Below are 21,269 nucleotides of genomic sequence, written 5' to 3' on the forward strand. Positions count from 1 at the left end.
ATCCAGAGCCCTGGTCCCAAATGTTTTTCTACAGTAGCCAAGAACTAGTCACAAACTAACCATTGACCATTATGCATTGGTACCAGTTGATCACTTTACTCTTGCCCCAGCCTTTGCCATCAAGATGCTGGAGGAACTTAGCAAGTTGAGCAGCATCTATGGGGACAAGGAATTGTTGGTATTTTAGATCCAAACCTCACATTAGTTCTATTTGTTTCCCATTGTTTTCCACTTTAATTCATTATCCCACTCTCACTCTGACTGACAGGTAACAGAAAACTCTGGGCTAAAACAGTCCTGTGGACAGGGCACAGGCTTGGTTTCTCCAGTGTAGGGGAGATCACTGAATGTTGTAAGTAGTGCAAGTGAATCACTGCTTCATCTGGAAGGACTGTTTGGGTCCCTGCATGGTGAGTAGGAAAGTTAGTTAGATTGTTGTATTTCCAGCAGTTACATGGGAAATTGCTGTAAGACAGAGTGACTGTCACAATGGGGGATTGCTGGGAGCAAGGGTGGACCCAAATGCAAGACAGACACTGAAGTACAAGGAACAGGACTTGACTAGATTAGGGACGTGACAGGATTCAGACCAGGACCAGGGACAAGAACGCAGACTTGGGCTAGGGAAAGCGGGACCAGGACTAGAAACCATGGACTAGGAGACAAGGCTTCGACTCAGAGCTCAAGACTGAACAAGGACCCAGAACCTGGGTCTTGTCTCGGGCTTGGACCCCAGAACCAGGCAAGGACATCACATGGCTTCAAGACAGGACTGGCTGGGGTCTAGAGGCCTGAGCTTGGCTGCAGGATCCTCGAGGCTTGGGCTCTTGGAGCTTGGCTGCAGGATTTCCATCTTGAGAAGTGGAGGCTGATAATTCGGAGGCTGGAGCTGAGACACCGACTGGGAACTGAACATCAACATAGAGCCAGGACTTATCCTTCAAAAAGCCCGGACTCATCGTTAACACAGCACCAACATAAGACAGAACAGTACATAGACATAGAGCCGGGACTTACACTTAAACAAGCCGGGACTCAACCTCTCCACACCAAGGTGGGACAGGTCCACCTGTTGGGTAATGGCAGAATGGCCAGACTTACCCAACAGAGGCAAAGACAAGACAAGACAGATCCCCCCACAGGGCAATGGCAAAATGGCCTGACTTACCCCACAGAGGCAAGGACAAGACAAGCCAGGACCCCCTGCAGGGCAATGGCAAAACAGACTGGCTTACTCCACAGAGGCAAGGACAAGACAAGACAGGACCACCCCCCCTCACCACAGGGCAACGGCAAAACAGCCTGACTTACCCCACAGAGGCAAGGACAAGAAGAGACAAACACCAAACAACAACAGACAGTTCCATCTCTGCTCCAGGGTAGCTCCGAGTCTCAGTTTGGCCAGCAACCTCAGCTGGCTACAGAAACAACCAGATCCCTACCTAGCTCAGAGTGGCTGGCAGCCGCTCAGCTGGCCCAGGAAACAGCCAAATCCATACCAGAAAAACAGCTCCAACTACCAACAGTAAGACTCCAGGAAGCAATGGTTTTCCAACACAGCCTAAAGATGACAAGTGGCCACTCTAGCCTTCCACCAGCAGGTTGCTCCAAGGGGAACTGACAAGACAAACCAGCAGCCCACACTCAACCCCAAGGCTACTTATATTCCAAGCCCCAAGATGGGAATCAGGTGCCTATGCTTAACTCAACCAAACGAGGGACAGCTGGAAGACCCAGAGTCCTGAGTCCACGGACCGGACCATGAACCAGAATGCAGACTTCACGGACCGGACCATGACAGTGACAGGAGGAGATCAGATCAGAGAACTGCAAAGGGAGAGATCCCACTAAATTGCTAAAAGGGGTGAGGAAGGGAAGGTATATCCAGAATGGAGTCTTGTTGGACGTGGTGGAACATGTGAAGGTTTATCTGTTGAATACGGAAGTTGGGCTTATGAAAACTGAGGACTAAGGGAGCTTCTCTGTCCAGGAAGGAAGGGGAATGTTGTAACTGGGAACAAAGTCACCAAAGAGAGACAGCTGATAGATATAAAAGTCTTTATTTGGGAGCCTTTGGAGTTATGAGAGAGACAGACAGACAGAGACAGAGAGACTCCCTGAACCAATACAACAGCACATTTTGATATGTTACAACAAAGGTAACAGGACAATTTCTGTAGTTTCAATGTCCTCATAATGTTTCTTTTGAGTTACATGTAATTTTTCAAATGCTTGGGTCTTCCCACCAAGACACCCAAAATGATTGTTAATCACTGTGGTCACGGAGTCATATTCATACTATGGTGTGTTGATTGCATTCATGCATATGCAGTCATCTCCAGTCAATTGGATCCAAGCCATAGTTCAGGAAGAAGGAAGACATTTCAGTGACATCAATGCAGAGGGTCGCATTGCTAGAGCAAATGTAGCAGAGATGGGGGTAAGGTAGAGTGAAATAGCTATGGAAGCCCATAGGCTAAGAATAAATGTTTGTTGTCAGCCTAACTCACAACAAGAAGATGGTAAAATACTAAAGGTCTCTACTCTTTACTTTGCTCTTATCTTTATATGATCCATCTCCACCCCTGGATTCATCCCAGGGGATGAGTGACTTAGAAACTGTTATTGTAAGCCCAAAGACTCCCTCTGTTCTCTCACCTATAGTTCCTCCCTCTCGGCCTCCTATAAGAATGATATTCCATTCCCATAGTTTCTCCATCAGCATTGCACTGGCTTTGATGAGAAATAGTCCCTACTCTGGAGTAATGTCATGATTGTAGATTAGGGAGCAAAGGAGATTCACCAGGATGTGGCCTTGGATGGAACATTTCAGCTATGAGGAGAGAATTGGAGTGGAAGAGGATGAGGAAGGATTGACAGAGAGATACAAAATTAGAATAGCAAAAGTGTGGTAAACTAAAGGGCAAAGAGAAAGAGGTAAAAGGCTTATAGGAGATCTGAAGAAGAACAGTGTTGCTATGAAGTGGGTGGAGGAGGCAGAAACTGACATATCTGTTATTAATTCTTGGTGAAGATGTCTGTTTCTGTGCTGCCATGACATTTCTGTTTCTATGACATTTTGGGAAGTTGACTCTGAACTACCTACATTTTTTTTCTGATTGGTGGGTTTCCCTTTACGATGGTGGAAGAAGTCCTTGACTATACCTCATCTGTGTACCACAACTCTACTTTCATCCCTCTCCTCCCCAACAGATCAAGAAGAGTGTTCCCTCCTGCACTCCAATTTCTACATTGAACTGGTCATCCTTCATAATCTTTACCCATTTCAACTTGATTCCACCACCAGACACATATTCTTGGCTCCTTTTCATTTCACAGACTTCTCTTCCTATGTGACTTCCATTCCCGCCTACCACTCCTGTTCTTCTGGAATTTTCCCAGCTAATCATAGGACTTGGAGTATCTATACCTATACCTGCTCTCCTTCCTCCATTCAGGGTGAAATAATGATGCACTTGCACCTCCAATCCAATACACTGTATCAGGTTTTATCAATGTGGCCTCCCCTGCATTGCAGAAACAAATCCATAGAGGGTGTTCAGCAGCCAGAGTGTCTGTGTTCAGTCCACAAGAGTGACCCCACTGGTTGCCTGTCACTTTAATTCCTATCATATTTGCATTCAGACAAATCAATCTGTAGCCTTGTGCACAGTTAGAACGCAGCCCAATGCAAACCTGAAGAACAAAATCTCATCTTCCATTGAGGCATAGTGTCTCAATATTTCTGAGCTCAATATTGAATTTTCCAACTCACTCTTTCCTTTGCCATTCCTCTGCCTCTGAATAGTAGTTAGGATGTGGAGAGCAAAATCCACCAGGAGACAGAAAAATGACATGAGAACGACAACGTTCAGTAATCATGGGAGACTTCAATGTGCAGAGAGACTGGAAAAATCAGGTTGCTAATGGAGTGCAAGAAGAATTTGTGGAATGTCTACAAGTTGATTTTTTTAGAGCAGCTTGTGGCCAAACCAGTCATTTCTGGATTTGGTGCTATGTAATGAGGCAGACTCATTGAAGATTCTTAGGAGGTAATGACCATAGAATTCACCCTGCAGTTTGAGAAGGAGAAGCTGAAGTCTGATGTAGGAGTATTACAGATGAGTAGAGGTAACTACAGAGGGATGAGGGAGGAGCTGGCCAAAGATGATTGGAAGGGAAGGTGGTGAGAACAACAATGGCAGGGGTCTGTGGGAGTAATTTGGGAGCCACAGCAGAATTTCATTGAATGGCTCCCAAATTATTCCCAGAAATTCACCAGGGGAGGATGGGGCAAGTAAGGGAAGGAAAGTCAGGAACAACATCAAAGCAAAAGCGAAAGCATACACAATGGAGAAGATTAGTAGGGAGTCAAAGGATTGGGAAGCCTTTAAAAACCAACAGAGGGCAACCAAGAAAGCTACATGGGAGGAAAAGATGAAATACAATGGTAAATTAACCAATACCTGTAATATAAACAAGATTCTAAATGATTTTTCAGAACATAGAGAGTAAGAGAGAGAGGCAACTGTGGACAACAGGCCACTTGAAAATAACACTGGGGAATAGAGAAATAGCAGAGGAGCAAAATAAGTATTTTGTGTCTGTCACCGCTGTAGATTACACCAGTAGCATACAAAAATTCAAGAGAGTCAGGGGTAGAGGTGCGTGTAGTGGTTATTACTTGAAAGAATATGTTGGGCAAAGCTGAAAGGCCTGAAGGTGAATAAATCACCCAAAGTTGATATACCCCTAATCTCTCAGGAATCACTAGAGTTTGGGAGGGTCACAGAAAATCACAAGTATGACACCAATGTTTAAGAAGTGTGAGACAGAAGACAGAAAAATATAGACTGGGTAGTTTAACCTCAGTGGCTGGTAAGATTTTAGAGTCCATTGTTAGGGATGACATTTCAGAGTACTTGGAAGCACATGACAAAATGGGTCAAAGTCAACATGATTTCCTTGAGGGGAGGTCTTGCCTGACAAATCTCTTTGAATTCTTTGAGGAGGTAGCAAGCAGGATAGACAAAGGGAATTCGTGGATGTCACCTATTTGGTTATTTGGTTTTCAGAAGGCCTTTCATAAAGTGCTATACATAAAGCTACTCAACATGGTGCCAGCATGATTAGAAGATAGTCTAACTGACAGGAGGCAGGGAGTGGGAACAATAGGGTCCTTTTCGGATGACTGCTGGTGAGTCATGGACTTACACAGGGATCAAGTGTTGAAGTGGCAGTGTTTCACTTTATACGTTAATGATTTAGATGAAGAAATTGATGGCATTGTGGCCAAGTTTGCAGAAGATAACAGGATAGATTGAAGAACAGATAGTGTTGCTAAGGCAGTGAATCTGCTGAAAGGCTTGTACAGATTGAGAGACTGGACAAAGAAGTGGCAGATGAAATACTGCATTGTGAAGTATGGGGCTATGCACTTTGGTAGGAAGAATAAAGGTGTAGGCTGTTTTCAGAGAATTCAGAAGTTGGACATACAAAGGAGCAAAGGAAAGCTAGCTCAGAATTCTCTAAAGATTAACTTGCAGGTTGAGTCAGTAGCAAGGAAAGCAAATAAAGTGATAACATTCATTTTGAGAGAACTTTTTTTTTGTGTGCCATACTCTGCCAGAGCCTTGGCGACCACTTTTTTCAAGTGGCTGTCTTGGAGGAAAGATCCTGTGAGTGGTACCCCACGTCCTTCTCACAGCACAGTCTTTTTTTTTACAAGGCCGAGTTGCGAGTTCGACACTCAACTCAGCACAGATGGAAAACGTGTCCAGGAGCGGCCCTGACTGGGTTCGAACTCGGGAACCTTTGCTCCGGAGTCCGGCGCTGATGTCACTGCACCACCAGCGAATTAGAACAAGAAAAAAACACAGATGTATTGCTGAAGCTTTATAAGGCATTGGTCAGATTGCATTTGGAATATTGTGAGCAATTTTAGGGCTTCATCTCTAAGGAAAGATGTGCTGGACCCAGGGGTCTCTGTATGTTCTCCCCGTGATCACGTGGGTTTTCTCGGGGTAGTCCTGTTTCCTCCCCCAGTCACTGTAAATTGTCTCATGATTGAGTTAAGATTGAATCAGGGTTGTCAGAGGTAGCTGGGTGGCACAGATCAAAGGGCTGGAAGATTCTGCACTGTGTCTTTTAATAAAATAAAATCAGATCAAAGATCCCCACCATCTGGGCTATGCCATCTTCTCGTGGTTACGATCGGGTAGAAACCATCAAGTTCAAGAACCACTTCCCTTCAACCATTTTGTTCTTGAACAAAACTCTGTGACCCTCATCACTATGAAACCATGACCATTTCCATTAGTTTGTGCTATCGTGTTCTTTTGTAAAAATTGGGTATAATTTATGTATAATTTATGTTTTTCTTGTGAATGCTGCTTGATCCTGTGATGCTGGCACAAGTCAGCTTTTCTTTGTCTGAATTCATGCATTTAACAATAAACTTAACTTCCGTTTTGACTTTTATCATTCAGTGGAAAATACAGAACATTGAACCTAAATGACATCCCTGTGTGGAAATGTACAGCACAGCTACTAAGAATGGATCTTGTCTTATGTACCAATCTCATCTAGTGAATCCCTTCCCTATGCCAAACTGGGCAGATAGAAGGCCAGACACTGTTTGAAGAAATGCCAGGGCAATCTGAGGATTTGGTCTTGCATGTGCTAGTTAATGTATAGGGTGGTGGCTGGTTAATGCATGTGACAGATCCATGTAGTCCAATAAGCTGTGTCAATTGTGGTTGAAGTGCATACATCCTTCTCCTCCCAGAGTATTTTACTTAATATACAATCAGTATGAATCTTAAAAAAACTTCGAAAATTGGTACGTGGACCCATCACAATGGAAAATACTTTATTTTTTTGTACAAATGTAACATTGCTGTTGACCATGTTATGAGGAGGTGCAGGCACAGAGTACATTGAGTCCGAAGTCCCCACCTCATCCTCATTGACGACCAGTCCCTCAACACGTGGACTGGACAGTAAGACAAGGAGGTGAGTGACCTGTGGTAGTTCTCTGCCTTCACCCATAGCACTGGGTAAGTGGTTTCCACGTGCTGACAGCTGTTCCATATAAGTTGGAAGAAACTAATTCCTTCAAACAGGGATTCCACTGCAAGCTTTAAACAGAAAGTCAATACATCCATTAAAATAAGGAGAAAACTTGAAGGCACAGAGTCCAGCTGCCCACCCAATCCGGCCAGCCCATTAACATACTTGCCCCAATTCATTGCAAAACCCGTCACTGAACAGTTACAGGCACATATCAGCCAGTGGGTTTCCACTGCCAAATGCGGACCTCGCCAGCTTAAGAAGCCTGATCATTCTTCGAAATTTTTTTTCCAATAGGAAGTGTGGTCCAATAAAGAATAAGTTCCAGAACTGCGGGCCAGTTTGAAGACCTGATGGGCACATGTGTCTACATCACAAGCTTCTCCTTGTATTGCTCAGTCACGCTGTAATAGACTTGTAAACACTATACAATGACATAAACCATTATCCATCAGTAGCAGAAGAGCCCACACCACAAGATCTATCTTTGAAGCATTGTAGAGAGCCGGGAGGTGGTGTGTAGAGTCCAGTGCTCGACTGGAATGGTTACCCCCATTCCTGCACTGTGAGCTGGTGAGAACAAAGCAGAGGAGAAGAGTGGGAGTTTCTGAAAGCCCTGGACTGACCCACCCAGCACAGCCAGGATTACTCAGGAATAAAGGTCCTTGAGGATTCAGCAGCAGTGTGTGAGGTGATTCCTCCGGATGTGGCCCGCTAAGCTGTGGTCCTGCTTTCTGAAGGGGAGGGATACGTGGAGTTTGAGGTTACAGATGTCCACAACAGAGTCACACCGATGTAGGGAGGTTTTCCATCATGATGGGCTGAGGTTGCCTTGAAATCCAAAGGTCATCCAATGTTTTCTTGCGACCCTGCCGGCAGTGGCAGCAGCTGCAGCAGGAGCCCTGGCCGCAGCAGCCCTGACAGCACAGACACAGAGTGAGGAGCAGCAGCAGCAGGGGCAGGATCAGAAGCACCACCAGGCAGACGGAGTTAAACATCCCCTCGGAGTGCTTGTTCACAATCAGCTGCCATAGTGCATGCACAAATGAATTCAACTGCTCCATTATTGCCACAGCCGGCCTAGCTCTCAGTGCAAACTGTACTCACTCTCCTCACAAAACAGACACGGTTGAAGCTCACTCCAGGTGCCGGCTGCTGACTCCCTCACGTGGATAGGAAACACTGAAAGGCTGATCTCACCCCTGACCCTGCAGAAATTAAGAAATGACACTGGATTAGACACCGAACACAAAGTGACCATTGCCCATTGACATTATAACCAGCAATTGCCTGCCTCACCACATTCCAAACCCTAGGCGCCATCTCCTCAACCGGATTCCCAGGAACCCCTCTTCACCCCAAACACAAGAATCCCTTCCTTTCCACAAACTCTGTGAATACCATCACCGTAACTCTGAAACCCTTCTCAGTCTTAATCCCAGAAAAAAAAACACAACCCTAGTCTCAAGAACCCTTCCTCAAACCTAATCCCAGGAACCCTCTCCTGACCTGAACTGTATAACCCTTCTCCACCCCTAACCTCAGAAACCAGTCCTCACCCCAATGTAAGAAAAATCCCCTCAAGCCTACCCAAGGAACCTAACCCTGATAACCCCATCTCACCCTAATACCAGGACAAGGTATTCAGTGAAGTTCACTCCCTGGATCAGGAAAATCTCAACCTTTTGGTCTCCAGCACCACTGAACAAAGCAGGAGCATGTACACTGCTCTCCTCTCTGAAGTCAATGACCAGCCTTTTATTTTTGCTGACACTGTTTGAACGAGAGTTGTCACAATGCCATGCCACTAAAGGGAACAAGGTAAATTGGAAATGATTGGACGGATGTTTTAGTAATTGGAAAACTGACCATGCAGCCTGCCAAGCTAGTGCTGACACATTACAGAGAAAACTTACAAGGATGTCTGCTGGGGCTTGAGGACCTGGGTTATAAAGAAAGTTTGAATAGGTTATGAATTTATTCCTTGGAATGTAGGAGAATGAGGGGAGATTTGATGGAGGCATAGACAGGGTAAATGCAAGCAGGTTTTTTCCACTGAGTTTGGGTGAGACTAAAACTAGAGGTCATGGGTTAAGGGTGAAAGGTGAAACATTTAAGGGGAACGTGGGAGGGACTTCTGCACACAGAATGTGGTGAGAGTGGTGAACGAGGAAGTAGTGATGCAGGTTGGATTTCAGAACTGAAGAGATGTTTGGACAAATGTAGGACGTGAGGGGTATGGTGGGCTATGGTCTAGGTCAGGGGGTCCCTATCTGAGGTCCACAGACCCCTTGCTTAATGGTATTGGTCCATGGCATAAAAGAAGGTTGAGAACCCCTGGTCTAGGTGCAGGTTGATGGGCTGAGGCAAAATAATACTTCAGCATAGAATAGATGGGCCAAAGGACTGTAACTCTTGTCATACACTATTGCAATTTATAAACTTTCAGAATCCTCCATCCATTCTGGAGGCACATCTATGCTGCAGGTTGTTAAATACCAATACCAGCAGATTTTTGGATATTCAGGGAATGAGGAAATATCGATACAAAATGAGATGGTGAAGTTGAGGGAAACCACAGGCATGTGATTAGGGGAAGGGGTAGAAGATGTTGAGGTAATCTGAGGAAATTTTCTTTACTCTTACCGGGTGCTTAGAGTCTGGAACAGCCTGCTTGAGGTGGTGATGGAGGCAGAAACTCATATAGCATTTAACAACTACCCATTGCCAGTAAATGTGGTTGATTGGGAAACGGTTGGTCAGCATAGAGATGGTGAGCCGAGCGACCTGTTTCCCTGCTGATTGACGTGATCTTGTTGGTTGTTAAGGGGCCAAATGGTGAATCTCTGCTCAAATACTGATGTGCTTCTGATAAATGAATGGGTAAAAAAAGCAAATGAATCTCAGTAATTTCAAGTGTGATGTCAACCACTGGTCTCTAATGAGTAAAGATTCGAGTACTAGTTAAATCCTGTAAGGTTAGAGATGGGATACAGTGATAGAGGAGTACAGCACAGAAACAGGTCTTCAACCCCATTCATTCCTGCGATAATTCCATTTGGCATACACACCTCTAAACTTTTCCTGCCTTTCTTGTCCGTGTACATGTCCAAATGTCTTTAAAATATTGTTATTCTACGTGCCTCAACCACTTCCTCTGGCAGCTCATTCCACATAGGCAACATGTGAAGAAGTTTTCTCTGGTACCTTTTAATTCTTTCCCCTCTCACCATAAACCTATACCATCCATCCCCCCCCCACCCAAGTTCATCATTCCCTTTCCCTGGGAGAAAGACTATATGTGTTCACCCTATCTCTACTCGTCATCGTTTTATACACTTCTATTAGGTCACCTCTTAATCTCTCACATTTATTTTTATTTAAAGATACAGCACACCTTCCGGCCCAACGAGCCCACGATGCCCAATTACACTCATGTGACCAATTAATCTACTAACCCGGCTGTCTTAATGTGGGAAGAAGCTGAGCACCTGGGGGAAACTCATGTAGTCATGGGGAGAACATACAAACTCCTGAAAGACAGTGGCAGATTTGAACCTAGGTCACTGCTGCTGTTACAGTGTTACACTAACCACTATGGCCACATACTTTACTTTACTTTACTTTATACTTTATTGTCGCCAAACAATTGGTACTAGAACATACAATCATCACAGTGATATTTGATTCTGCGCTTCCCACTCCCTGGATTACAAATATTAAATATTAAAAATAGTAAAAATTAGTAAATATTAAACATTTAAATTATAAATCATAAATAGAAAATAGAAAAATGGAAAGTAAGGTAGTGCAAAAAAACCCAGAGGCAGATCCGGATATTTGGAGGGTATGGCCCAGATCCGGGTCAGGTTCCATACCAGGTTGTGATGCACCCTAGAAGAATGCTTTCTATGGTGCATCTATAAAAATTAGTGAGGATTTTAGGGGACAGGCCAAATTTCTTTAGTTTTCTCAGGAAGTAAAGGCGCTGGTGGGCCTTCTTGGCAGTGAACTCTGCTTGGTTGGAACAAGTCAGGTCATTTGTGATATTGACCCCGAGGAACTTAAAGCTCTTGACCTGTTCCACTTGCGCACCACCGATGTAAATTGGGTCCTGCGGTCCGCTACTCCTTCTGAAGTCAACAACCAATTCCTTCGTCTTGCTGACGTTGAGGGATAGGTTATTGTCTTCGCACCATGCCACCAGGTTCTTAATTTCCTCTCTGTACTTAAGCTCATCATTATCCGAGATACGGCCTACAATTGTTATGTCATCAGTAAACTTATACATTGAGTTTGATGGAAACTTGGCTACACAATCATGGGTGTACAGTGAGTTCAGCAGGGGGCTGAGTACACAGCCTTGTGGGGCACTGGTGCTCAGAGTGATTGTAGAGGAGAGTTTGTCCCCTATTTTTACAGCCTGGGTCCTGTCTGTGAGGAAGTTGAAGATCCAGCTGCAGATCTGAGTGCTAAGGTCCAGGTTCCGGAGCTTAGGAATCAGTTTATTTGGAATGATGGTATTAAAGGCAGAGCTGTAGTCAATGAAAAGGAGCCTTATGTATGCGTCTTTATTCTCCAGGTGTTCTAAGGAGGAATGTAGGGCCAGAGAGATGGCATCTGCCATTGACCTGTTGCTCCGGTAGGCGAATTGCAAAGCGTTGAGGTTGACCGGTAGGCTGTGGTTGATGTGTGCCATAACCAATCTCTCGAAGCACTTCATAGCAATTGACGTCAGAGCCACAGCTCGATAGTCATTCAGGCATGCCACCTTGCTATTGTTCAGCAAGATTATCGTTGCCTTTTTAAAACACGAGGGGATCTTAGACTGAAGCAAGGAGCAGTTGAAGATGTCAGCAAATACTCCAGCTAGCTTGCTTGCACAGGCCCGGAGAACCCCTCCTGGGATGCCATCTGGGCCCGTCGCCTTCCTTGGAATAAAGTCCCAACCTGCCCAAACTCCTTTGAGTCCCAACAAAAGTCTCATAAATCTTCTTTGTATTTTTCCAGCTTAATAATATTTTCCAATAACCTGAATAGTGCAAAATATGCCGAGTGCAACCTCACCAAAGTATTTTACAATGGCCCTCACCAAAATCTTGTGCAACTGCAACTTAAGGAGTCCATGGACAAATCAGAGATGCATGGACACACATATTCAAAAAAGAGCAACAGTTGGAAAGGTAATGAGAAAGGCACCTCAAATCTACATTGAGGGCCAGGAGGTTCTGATCCAGATGTGTACATGGAGATGCAGAGTTCCAGGCATTGAATTTTTGGAAGTACTTAGTCTTGAATGGAATTCTGCACAGATTCACCAAAGTTCAAAGCTAAAAGTAAATTTACACCACAAGACCATATGTTAAGCAGCCTCATGTGTGGTAACTTGTCAAAGGCCTTCTGCAAATCAAAATAAACAACATCCACTGACTCTCCTTTCTATAGAGGTGGTTTGCCATTGCCTTCTTCTGGGCAGTGTCTTTACATGATGGGTGGCCCCAGCCATTATCAATACTCTTCAGAGATTGTCTACCTGGCATCAATGGTTGCATACCCAGGACTTGTGATGTGCACCAGCTGCTCATACGACCATCCACCACCTGCTCCCATGGCTTCACGTGACCCTGATTGGGGGTGAGGGGATTAAGCAGGTGCTAAGCCTTGCCCAAGCGTGATCTCCAGGCTAGTGGAAGGAAGAAGCACCTTACACCTTCTTTGGTAGAGATGTATCTCCACCCCGCCATCCTGGATCTGGGAGTACAGATACATAATTCCTTGAAAGTGGTGTCACTGGTAGAGAGGGTGGTAAAGAGAGCTTTAGGCACATTGGCCTTCATAAATAAAGGTACTGAGTACTGGAGATGGGATGTTATGTCGACGGGGAGATTTGATATAGTGGCAATTACCACTGGATGAGTAATCCAAGGACCCAGTTATACGCTGGGGATATGAGTTCGAATCCCACCATGGCAGATGGTGACTTTGAATTCAATAAAAATATCTGATGACCATGAAACCATGTCGATTGTTTTAAAAACCCATCTGGTTCACTGAAGTCCTTTGGGGAGGATTCCTGCTGTCCTTATCTGGTCTGGCCTATATGTGACTCCAGACCCACAGCAATGTGGTTGACTCTCAAATGCCCTCTGAAATGGCTTAGCAAGGCATTCAGTTGTATCCAACTGCTAAAGAGAAAATAATAAGGAATGAACCTGGACAGACAACCCAGGATCGACCTAGGCACTGGAAACGATAATGGCAAAACCAGCCCTGTCGACCCTGCAAAGTCCTCCTTACTAACATCTGGGGACCTGTGCCAAAGTTGGGAGAGCTGTCTCACAGACTAGTCAAGCAACAGCCTGACATGGTTGTACTGACAGAATCATACCTTGCAGTTACCATTCCGGACTCCACCATCACCATTCCTGAGTATGTACTGTCTCTCTGGCAGGACAGACCTAGTAGAGGTGGTGATGCTGTGGTATACAGTAGAGAGGGAGTTGCCCTGGCAACTCTCAACGTCGACTCTGGACCCCATGAAGTCTCATGGCACCAGGTTACACACGGGCAAGGGAACCTCCTGCGGATTACTACGCCCCATCCTCCCTCAGCTGACGAATCAGTATTCCTCCATGTTGAGTAGCACTTGCAGGAGGCATTGAGGGTGACAAGGGCACAGAATGTACTTCAATATCCATCACCATGAGTGGCTTGGCAGTACCACCGCAGACCGAGCTGGTCGGGTCCTACTGGACATAGCTACTAGACTGGGACTACAGCAGGTGGTGAGGGAACCAACAAGAGGGAAAAACACACTTGACCTCATTCTCACCAACCTGCCTGCCATGGAAGCATCTGTCCATGACAGCATTGGTAGAAGTGATCACCGCACAGTATTTGTGGAGACTAAATCCTGACTCCACACTGAAGAAACCCTCCACCACATTGTGTGGCACTACCACAGTGCTAAATGGGATAGACTTCGAACAGATCCAGCAGCCCAAGACTGGGGTACCTATAAGGCGCTGTGGGCCATCAGCAGCAGCAGAATTGTACTTAACTACAATCTGTAACCTCATAGCCCAGCACATCTCCTGCTCTAACATTACCACTAGGCCAGGGGATCAACCCTGGTTCAATGAAGAGTGCAGGAGGGCATGCTGAGAACAAAACCAGGCATACCTCAATATGAAGCATCACCCTGGTGAAGACACAATACAGGAAGGACTACTTGCATGCCAAACACCATAAGCAGCAAGTAATAGACACAGCTAAGTGGTCCCACAACCAACGGATCAGATCTAAACTCTGTAGTCCTGCACATCCAGCCCCTCAAATATCTCCATCCCAAATGATAGAGGAGCCCAGCACACCTGTGCAAAAGATAAGGCTGAGGCTTTTGCAACAATCTTCAGTCAGAAGTGCCTAGTAGATGATTCAGCTCAGCCCCCTCCGCTGGTTGGAGTCATACCTGACACAAAGGTAGATGGTTAGAGGTCAATCGTCTCATCCTCAGGACGTCACTGCAGGAGTTCCTCAGGGAAGTGTCCTAGGACCAACCATCTTCAACTACTTCATAACTGACCTTCCTTCTGTCATAAGGTCAGAAGTGGGGATGTTCGCAGATGACTGCACAATGTTCTGCAACATTCATGACTCCTCAGATAGTGAAACAGTTCATACCCAAATGCAGCAGGACCTGGACAATATCCAGGCTTGGAGTGACAAGTGGCAAATAACATTCGAGCCATGCAAGTGCCAGGCAATGACTATCTCCAATGAGAGGCTCTGACCATCATCCATTGATATTCAGTGTCATCACCATCAATGAATCCCCTACTTTCAACATCCTGGGAGTTACCATTGACAGGAAACGGAACTGGTCTAGCCATATAAACACCATGGCTACCAGAGCAGGTCAAAGGCTAGGAATCCTGAAGCATGTAACTCACCTCTTGACTCCCCAAAGCCTGTCCGTCATCTACAAGGCTCAGGTCAGGAGTGTAATAGAATACTCACCACTCGCCTGGATAAGTGCAACTCCATCACCACTCAAGAAGTTTGACACCACCCAGTATAAGGCAGCCCACTTGATTGGTACCCCTTCCACAAGCATCCAATCCCTCCACTTTCAATGAACATTTGCAGCAGTGTGTACTATCACCAAGATGCACTGCAACAACACACCAAAGTTCCTAAGGAAGCACCTTCCAGACCCATGACCACTATCATCTAGAAGGACGAGAAAAGCAGATACCTGGGAACACCACCACTTGGAAATCCCCTCCAAGTCAACCACCATCCTGACATGGAAACATATTGCTTTTCCTTCATTGTTGTGGGGTCAATATCATGGAACTCCCTCCCTAACAGCACTGTGGGTGTACCGACACCTCAGGGATTGCAGCGGTTCGAGAAGGCAGCTCATCACCACCTTCTCAAGGGCAACTAGGGATGAGCAATAAATGCTGGCTGGGCTGGCGATACCCACATCCCATAAGTGAATGAATTAAAAAAAATTTGTATAAGATGTTGGTGTGCTGGTCACCTGCCTATGCGTGTTTGTGAACAGATCATGATAAGAAGCATGGAAGAGTTCTGAGAAAATTCACAAGAATGCTGCCAGGACTTGATTTATAGGGAAAGGTTCAATAGGTTAAGACTTTATTCCCCGTATGAGAATAAGGGGAGATTTGATGGAGGTACATCCCTACTGTAGGTGTCCTGTAGCATTGAGGACCCCTTCTGAATGTGATGCCTCAAAAAGGCGGCAGCCCCAAAACCCAGGTCATGCTCTCTTCTCATTGCTTCCGTCTATAAGGAGGCACACACACAACATTTCAGGAACAGCTTCTTCCCCTCTGCCATCAGATTTCTGAATGGACATTGAAAGAATGAATCCATTTTTTGTCCTTTTTGTACTACTTCTTTAATTTATTAAGTCATTCACAATCACACAATCATTCCTCAGAAACTGACTGGAAAGCTGAGCCTACTGAGCCTGAACACCTCCCTCTGCAACTGGATCCTAGACTTCCTGACTGGGAGACCTCAGTCAGTCTGGATCGGAAGCAGCATCTCCAACACCATCACAATGAGCACAGGGGCCCCCCGGGGCTGTGTGCTCAGTCCATTGCTGTTCACTCTGCTGACCCACGACTGTGCTGCAACACACAGCTCGAACCACATCATCAAGTTCGCCAATGACACGACTGTGGTGGGTCTCATCAGCAAGGACGAGTCAGCATACAGAGAGGAGGTGCAGCAGCTAACGGACTGGTGCAGAGCCAACAACCTGTCTCTGAATGTAAACAAACCAAAGAGATGGTTGTTGACTTCAGGAGGACACGGAGCAACCACTCTCTGCTGAACATCGACGACTCCTCCGTTGAGATCGTTAAGAGCACCAAATTTCTTGGTGTTCACCTGGCGGAGAATCTCACCTGGTCCCTCAACACCAGCTCCATAGCCAAGAAAGCCCAGCAGTGTCTCTACTTTCCGCGAAGGCTGAGAAAAGTCCATCTCCCACCCCCCCATCCTCACCACATTCTACAGAGGTTGTATTGAGAGTATCCTGAGCAGCTGCATCTCTGCCTGGTTCAGGAATTGCACCATCTCAGATCGCAAGACCCTGCAGCAGATAGTGAGGTCAGCTGAGAAGATCATCGAGGTTTCTCTTCCCGCTACAGTATTACAGACATTTATACCACACGCTGCATCCGCAAAGCAAACAGCATTATGAGGGACCCCACACACCCCTCATACAAACTCTTCTCCCTCCTGCCATCTGGCAAAAAGCACCAAAGCATTCGGGCTCTCACGACCAGACTGTGCAACAGTTTTTTGCCGTAAGCCATCAGACTCCTCAATACCCAGAGTCTAGACTGACATCTACATCATTTATTATTATATTGTAATTTGTCCTCCACTGTGCCTATTGTCTTGTTTATTATTTATTGTACTGCCCTGCACTGTTTTTTGCACTTTATGTAGTCCTGTGTAGGTCTGTAGTCTAGTGTAGTTTTGTGTTGTTTCCTGTAGCACCATGGTCCTGGAGGAACGTTGTTTCATTTTTACTGTGTACTGTACCAGCAGCTTATGGTCGAAATGACAATAAAAAGTGACGACTTATATTCTTGCAACACACCTCAAAGTTGCTGGTGAACGCAGCAGGCCAGGCAGCATCTCTATGAAGAGGTACAGTCGACGTTTCAGGCCGAGACCCTTCGTCAGGACTAACTGAAGGAAGAGTTAGTAAGAGATTTGAAAGTTGGAGGGTGAGGGGGAGATCCAAAATGATAGGAGAAGACAGGAGGGGGAGGGATGGAGCCAAGAGCTGGACAGGTGATTGGCAAAGGGGATATGAGAGGATCATGGGACAGGAAGCAGAGGGAGAAAGACAAAGGGGGGGGGGAACCCAGAGGATGGGCAAGGAGTATAGTCAGAGGGACAGAGGGAGAAAAAGGAGAGTGAGAGAAAGAATGTGCGTATAAAAATAAATAACGGATGGGGTACGAGGGGGAGGTGGAGCACTAGCAGAAGTTAGAGAAGTCGATGTTCATGCCATCAGGTTGGAGGCTACCCAGACGGAATATAAGGTGTTGTTCCTCCAACCTGAGTGTGGCTTCCTTTTTACAGTAGAGGAGGCCGTGGATAGACATGTCAGAATGGGAATGGGATGTGGAATTAAAATGTGTGGCCACTGGGAGATCCTGCTTTCTCTGGCGGACAGAGCGTAGGTGTTCAGCAAAGCCGTCTCCCAGTCTGCGTCGGGTCTCGCCAATATATAGAAGGCCACATCGGGAGCACCGGACGCAGTATATCACCCCAGCCGACTCACAGGTGAAGTGTCACCTCACCTGGAAGGACTGTCTGGGGCCCTGAATGGTGGTAAAGGAGGAAGTGTAAGGGCATGTGTAGCACTTGTTCCACTTACAAGGATAAGTGCCAGGAGGGAGATCAGTGGGGAGGGATGAGGGGGACGAATGCACAAGAGAGTTGCGTAGGGAGCGATCCCTATGGAAAGCAGAGAAAGGTGGGGAGGGAAAGATGTGCTTAGTGGTGGGATCCCATTGGAGGTGGCGGAAGTTACAGAGAATTATATGTTGGACCCAGAGGCTGGTGGGGTAGTAGGTGAGGACAAGGGGAACCCTATTCCTAGTGGGATGAGAGCAGATGCGCGTGAAATGGGAGAAATGCGTTTGAGAGCAGAGTTGATAGTGGAGGAAGGGAAGCCCCTTTCTTTAAAAAAGGAGGACATCTCCCTCGTCCTAGAATGAAAAGCCTCATCCTGAGAGCAGATGCGGCGGAGATGGAGGAATTGCGAGAAGGGGATGGCATTTTTGCAAGAAACAGGGTGAGAAGAGGGATAGTCCAGATAGCTGTGAGAGCCAGTAGGCTTATAGTAGACATCAGTGGATAAGCTGTCTCCAGAGACAGAGACAGAAAGATCTAGGAAGGGAGGGAGGTGTCGGAAATGGACCAGGTAAACTTGAGGGCAGGGTGTAAGTTGGAGGCAAAATTAATAAAGTCAACGAGCTCAGCGTGCGTGCAGGAAGCAGCGCCAACGCAGTCGTCGATGTAGCGAAGGAAAAGTGGGGGACAGATACCAGAATAGGCACGGAACATAGATTGTTCCACAAAGCCAACAAAAAGGCAGGCATAGCTAGGACCCATACGGGTGCCCATAGCTACACCTTTAGTTTGGAGGAAGTGGGAGGAGCCAAAGGAGAAATTATTAAGAGAAAGGACTAATTCCGCTTGACGGAGCAGAGTGGTGGTAGAGGGGAACTGATTAGGTCTTGAATCCAAAAAGAAGCGGAGAGCTTTGAGACCTTCCTGATGGGGGATGGAAGTATATAGGGACTGGACATCCATGGTGAAAATAAAGCGGTGGGGACCAGGGAACTTAAAATCATCGAAAAGTTTAAGAGCATGAGAAGTGTCACGAACATAGGTAGGAAGGGATTGAACAAGGGGGGATAAAATTCTTAATGTAATTTATAGTTGTTATTATTATTACTATTATTATTAGGTATTACAGTGTACTGCTACCACAAAACAACAAATTTCACAACATGTGTCAGTGATATTAAACCTGATTCTGAGGCAAGACAAAATTATGAGGTGTATAGATTGGTTAAACGCAAGCAAGTTTTTTCCACTGACTTTATGTGAGACTACAACTGTTTAAGGGGAACATGAGTGGGAACTTCTTCATTCAGATTGATGAGAGTGTGGAAAGAGCTCCCAGCAGAAGTGGTGGATGCAGATTTGATTTCAGCATTTAAGTGAAATTTAGATAAGTACACGGATAGGAGGGACACAGAGGGACTAAGCAGTATAATACGCAGTTCATCAAGGACTAGATGGGCTGAAGGGCCTGTTTTTGCGCTGTACTGTTCTACGGCTATGACTTTAAGAAGCTGGATGTGTTTTTTCTACACAAGTCTGTCCAACAAATCAACGGCTACTGAGCTGATAAATCAGTGGTTAATAACTGTAAGTCACAGGGCCTTGGGCAGGTATGGCTGTCTCTGAGTGATCAGCCTCAGTTCAGAGCAATCAAGGATGGCCTATATATACTGGCGCAGCCCTGTGATACATGTCTAATGGCGAATGTGTGAGAAGGGCTGATGCTCTTCCTATTCACCCCTCTTTCACACTTAAACCACACAGGATGGCAGCGGTGTAAGGCGTCAGCTCATCACCTCTAAAGAGCAGAGAGGGGCCTTTCCAGTGATGGCCAGAGCTAGAAATGAACAGAGAAGAGCGGAATGGAGCAGTCATGGGCAAGATCTCAGATATCCACTCCAGCCACAATTCTACACGTGGTAAAAGAGGTTTTATCTCGTTTAAGCAGCAGAGAACTGGACTAGAGTGGTTTGTTCCTCTTAATCACTGGGTCTTGGTCTTAAATACACACACACACATATCCAAACAGGACTGAACAAGATAAAATCAGCAGATGCTGGAAATCCAAGCGACACACACAAAATGCTGGAGGAACTCAGGCAGCTTCTATGGAAAAGTGCACAGTCGACGTTTCGGGCCGAGACAGTTCTTCACGGAGAGTTTCAGCCCAAAACGTCGACTGGTTACTCTCTTCCATTGATGCTGCCTGGCCTGCTGAGTTCCTGCAGTATTTTACAAGTGTTGCCAAACAGGACTGAAGTATTTAAGGTAAACAGAGACAGGCTGACAGAGAAACACACTCAGCCTGTGCTGTTTAAACTAGTTAAATCATTCCTCTTTTACCACGTGTGCAGGACCTGGCACTGAGGTACCTGGGTCAGTCAGCACCACATAAGGGTATCTCCCACGCACAGTAAGTTAAAATATTATGCGAATGCCTTAAATAAGTCCTTGACAGACTGGAGCCACAGAGACTGTGATGCAGCCAGCTTGTTCCGTCATTCACCACACCCTTACTGGAACACGTCTAGATCTACCTGGCAGGCCCGGTCTGAACTTGTAACGAAACTTAGCCTTAGCACCAGTGCTGTGCTGTTTAAACTGACACTCACCTCACTTGTTCAGCTCCCGAGGCAACCTGACGACATTTTCAGGGCCCGATCTGCTCTTTGGGCTACAGTCTCATCACTCAGTCTGCCCTGGAGTCTCAAACACTGTCAAAGAGTTGTGTCTGTGGCAAGTCTCTCCTGCTCCCTCTCTCTTGTGTCTCTTAGCTTACTCTGTACTCCTCACTGAAAAACTGCCTGTGGTCAGAAACTTTAAAGCTTTCACATGTGACGTCAAAGCTCACACATTGACTAAAGCTTCCTGTTTATTTCACTGATTGTACACTGAACTGATGGCGTGTTCTAAGATAACTTTATACACCCCGCCCCAGTAAGAAAGCAGCTCATACTTTTGACTATAATACACTAAATTTAGCTGGTGTGTACTAACTTTAGAATCTGAGAGCCCTGACCCTAACCCACAAAGTATTCCCAGGAGACATTCCGCATTTTTTTTTACAGAGTTTATGAGAGTGACTGCAGTGCTTTGGAATTCAGCTCCAGAACATTGCAGGGAGAATCTCGATATGTAAATAAAAGTTTCCAATCAAATACTACAGATTCAGTCAATCTGTGGACAACTTCCAAGCCAAGTTAACAATTCTCTCATTCACGTCCTGTTGGATGGTGGGTGGAGAATGGAAAGCTCAGGTGAGGCCCATGTTGGATCGGCTACAA

The 21,269-nt window shown here is 45.9% G+C and overlaps 1 protein-coding gene across 1 annotated transcript; it reads right to left on the reverse strand.

Annotated features, from left to right (window-relative positions):
* Nucleotides 1-2,044: 2,044 nt before the first annotated feature.
* On the reverse strand, nucleotides 2,045-20,789 carry LOC140206156 (uncharacterized protein KIAA0040 homolog). The gene is made up of 2 exons (XM_072274398.1): nucleotides 20,598-20,789; nucleotides 2,045-8,279 (listed from the first exon to the last, which is right to left on the reverse strand). Exon 2 carries the CDS (start codon nucleotides 8,133-8,135, stop codon nucleotides 7,857-7,859), a length of 279 nt encoding a protein of 92 aa, XP_072130499.1. The 5' UTR covers nucleotides 8,136-8,279; nucleotides 20,598-20,789; the 3' UTR covers nucleotides 2,045-7,856.
* Between the last annotated feature and the right edge of the window lie 480 nt (nucleotides 20,790-21,269).

This window comes from Mobula birostris, chromosome 12, assembly GCF_030028105.1.
Source record: "Mobula birostris isolate sMobBir1 chromosome 12, sMobBir1.hap1, whole genome shotgun sequence".
NCBI classification, from domain to species: Eukaryota; Metazoa; Chordata; class Chondrichthyes; order Myliobatiformes; family Myliobatidae; genus Mobula; species Mobula birostris.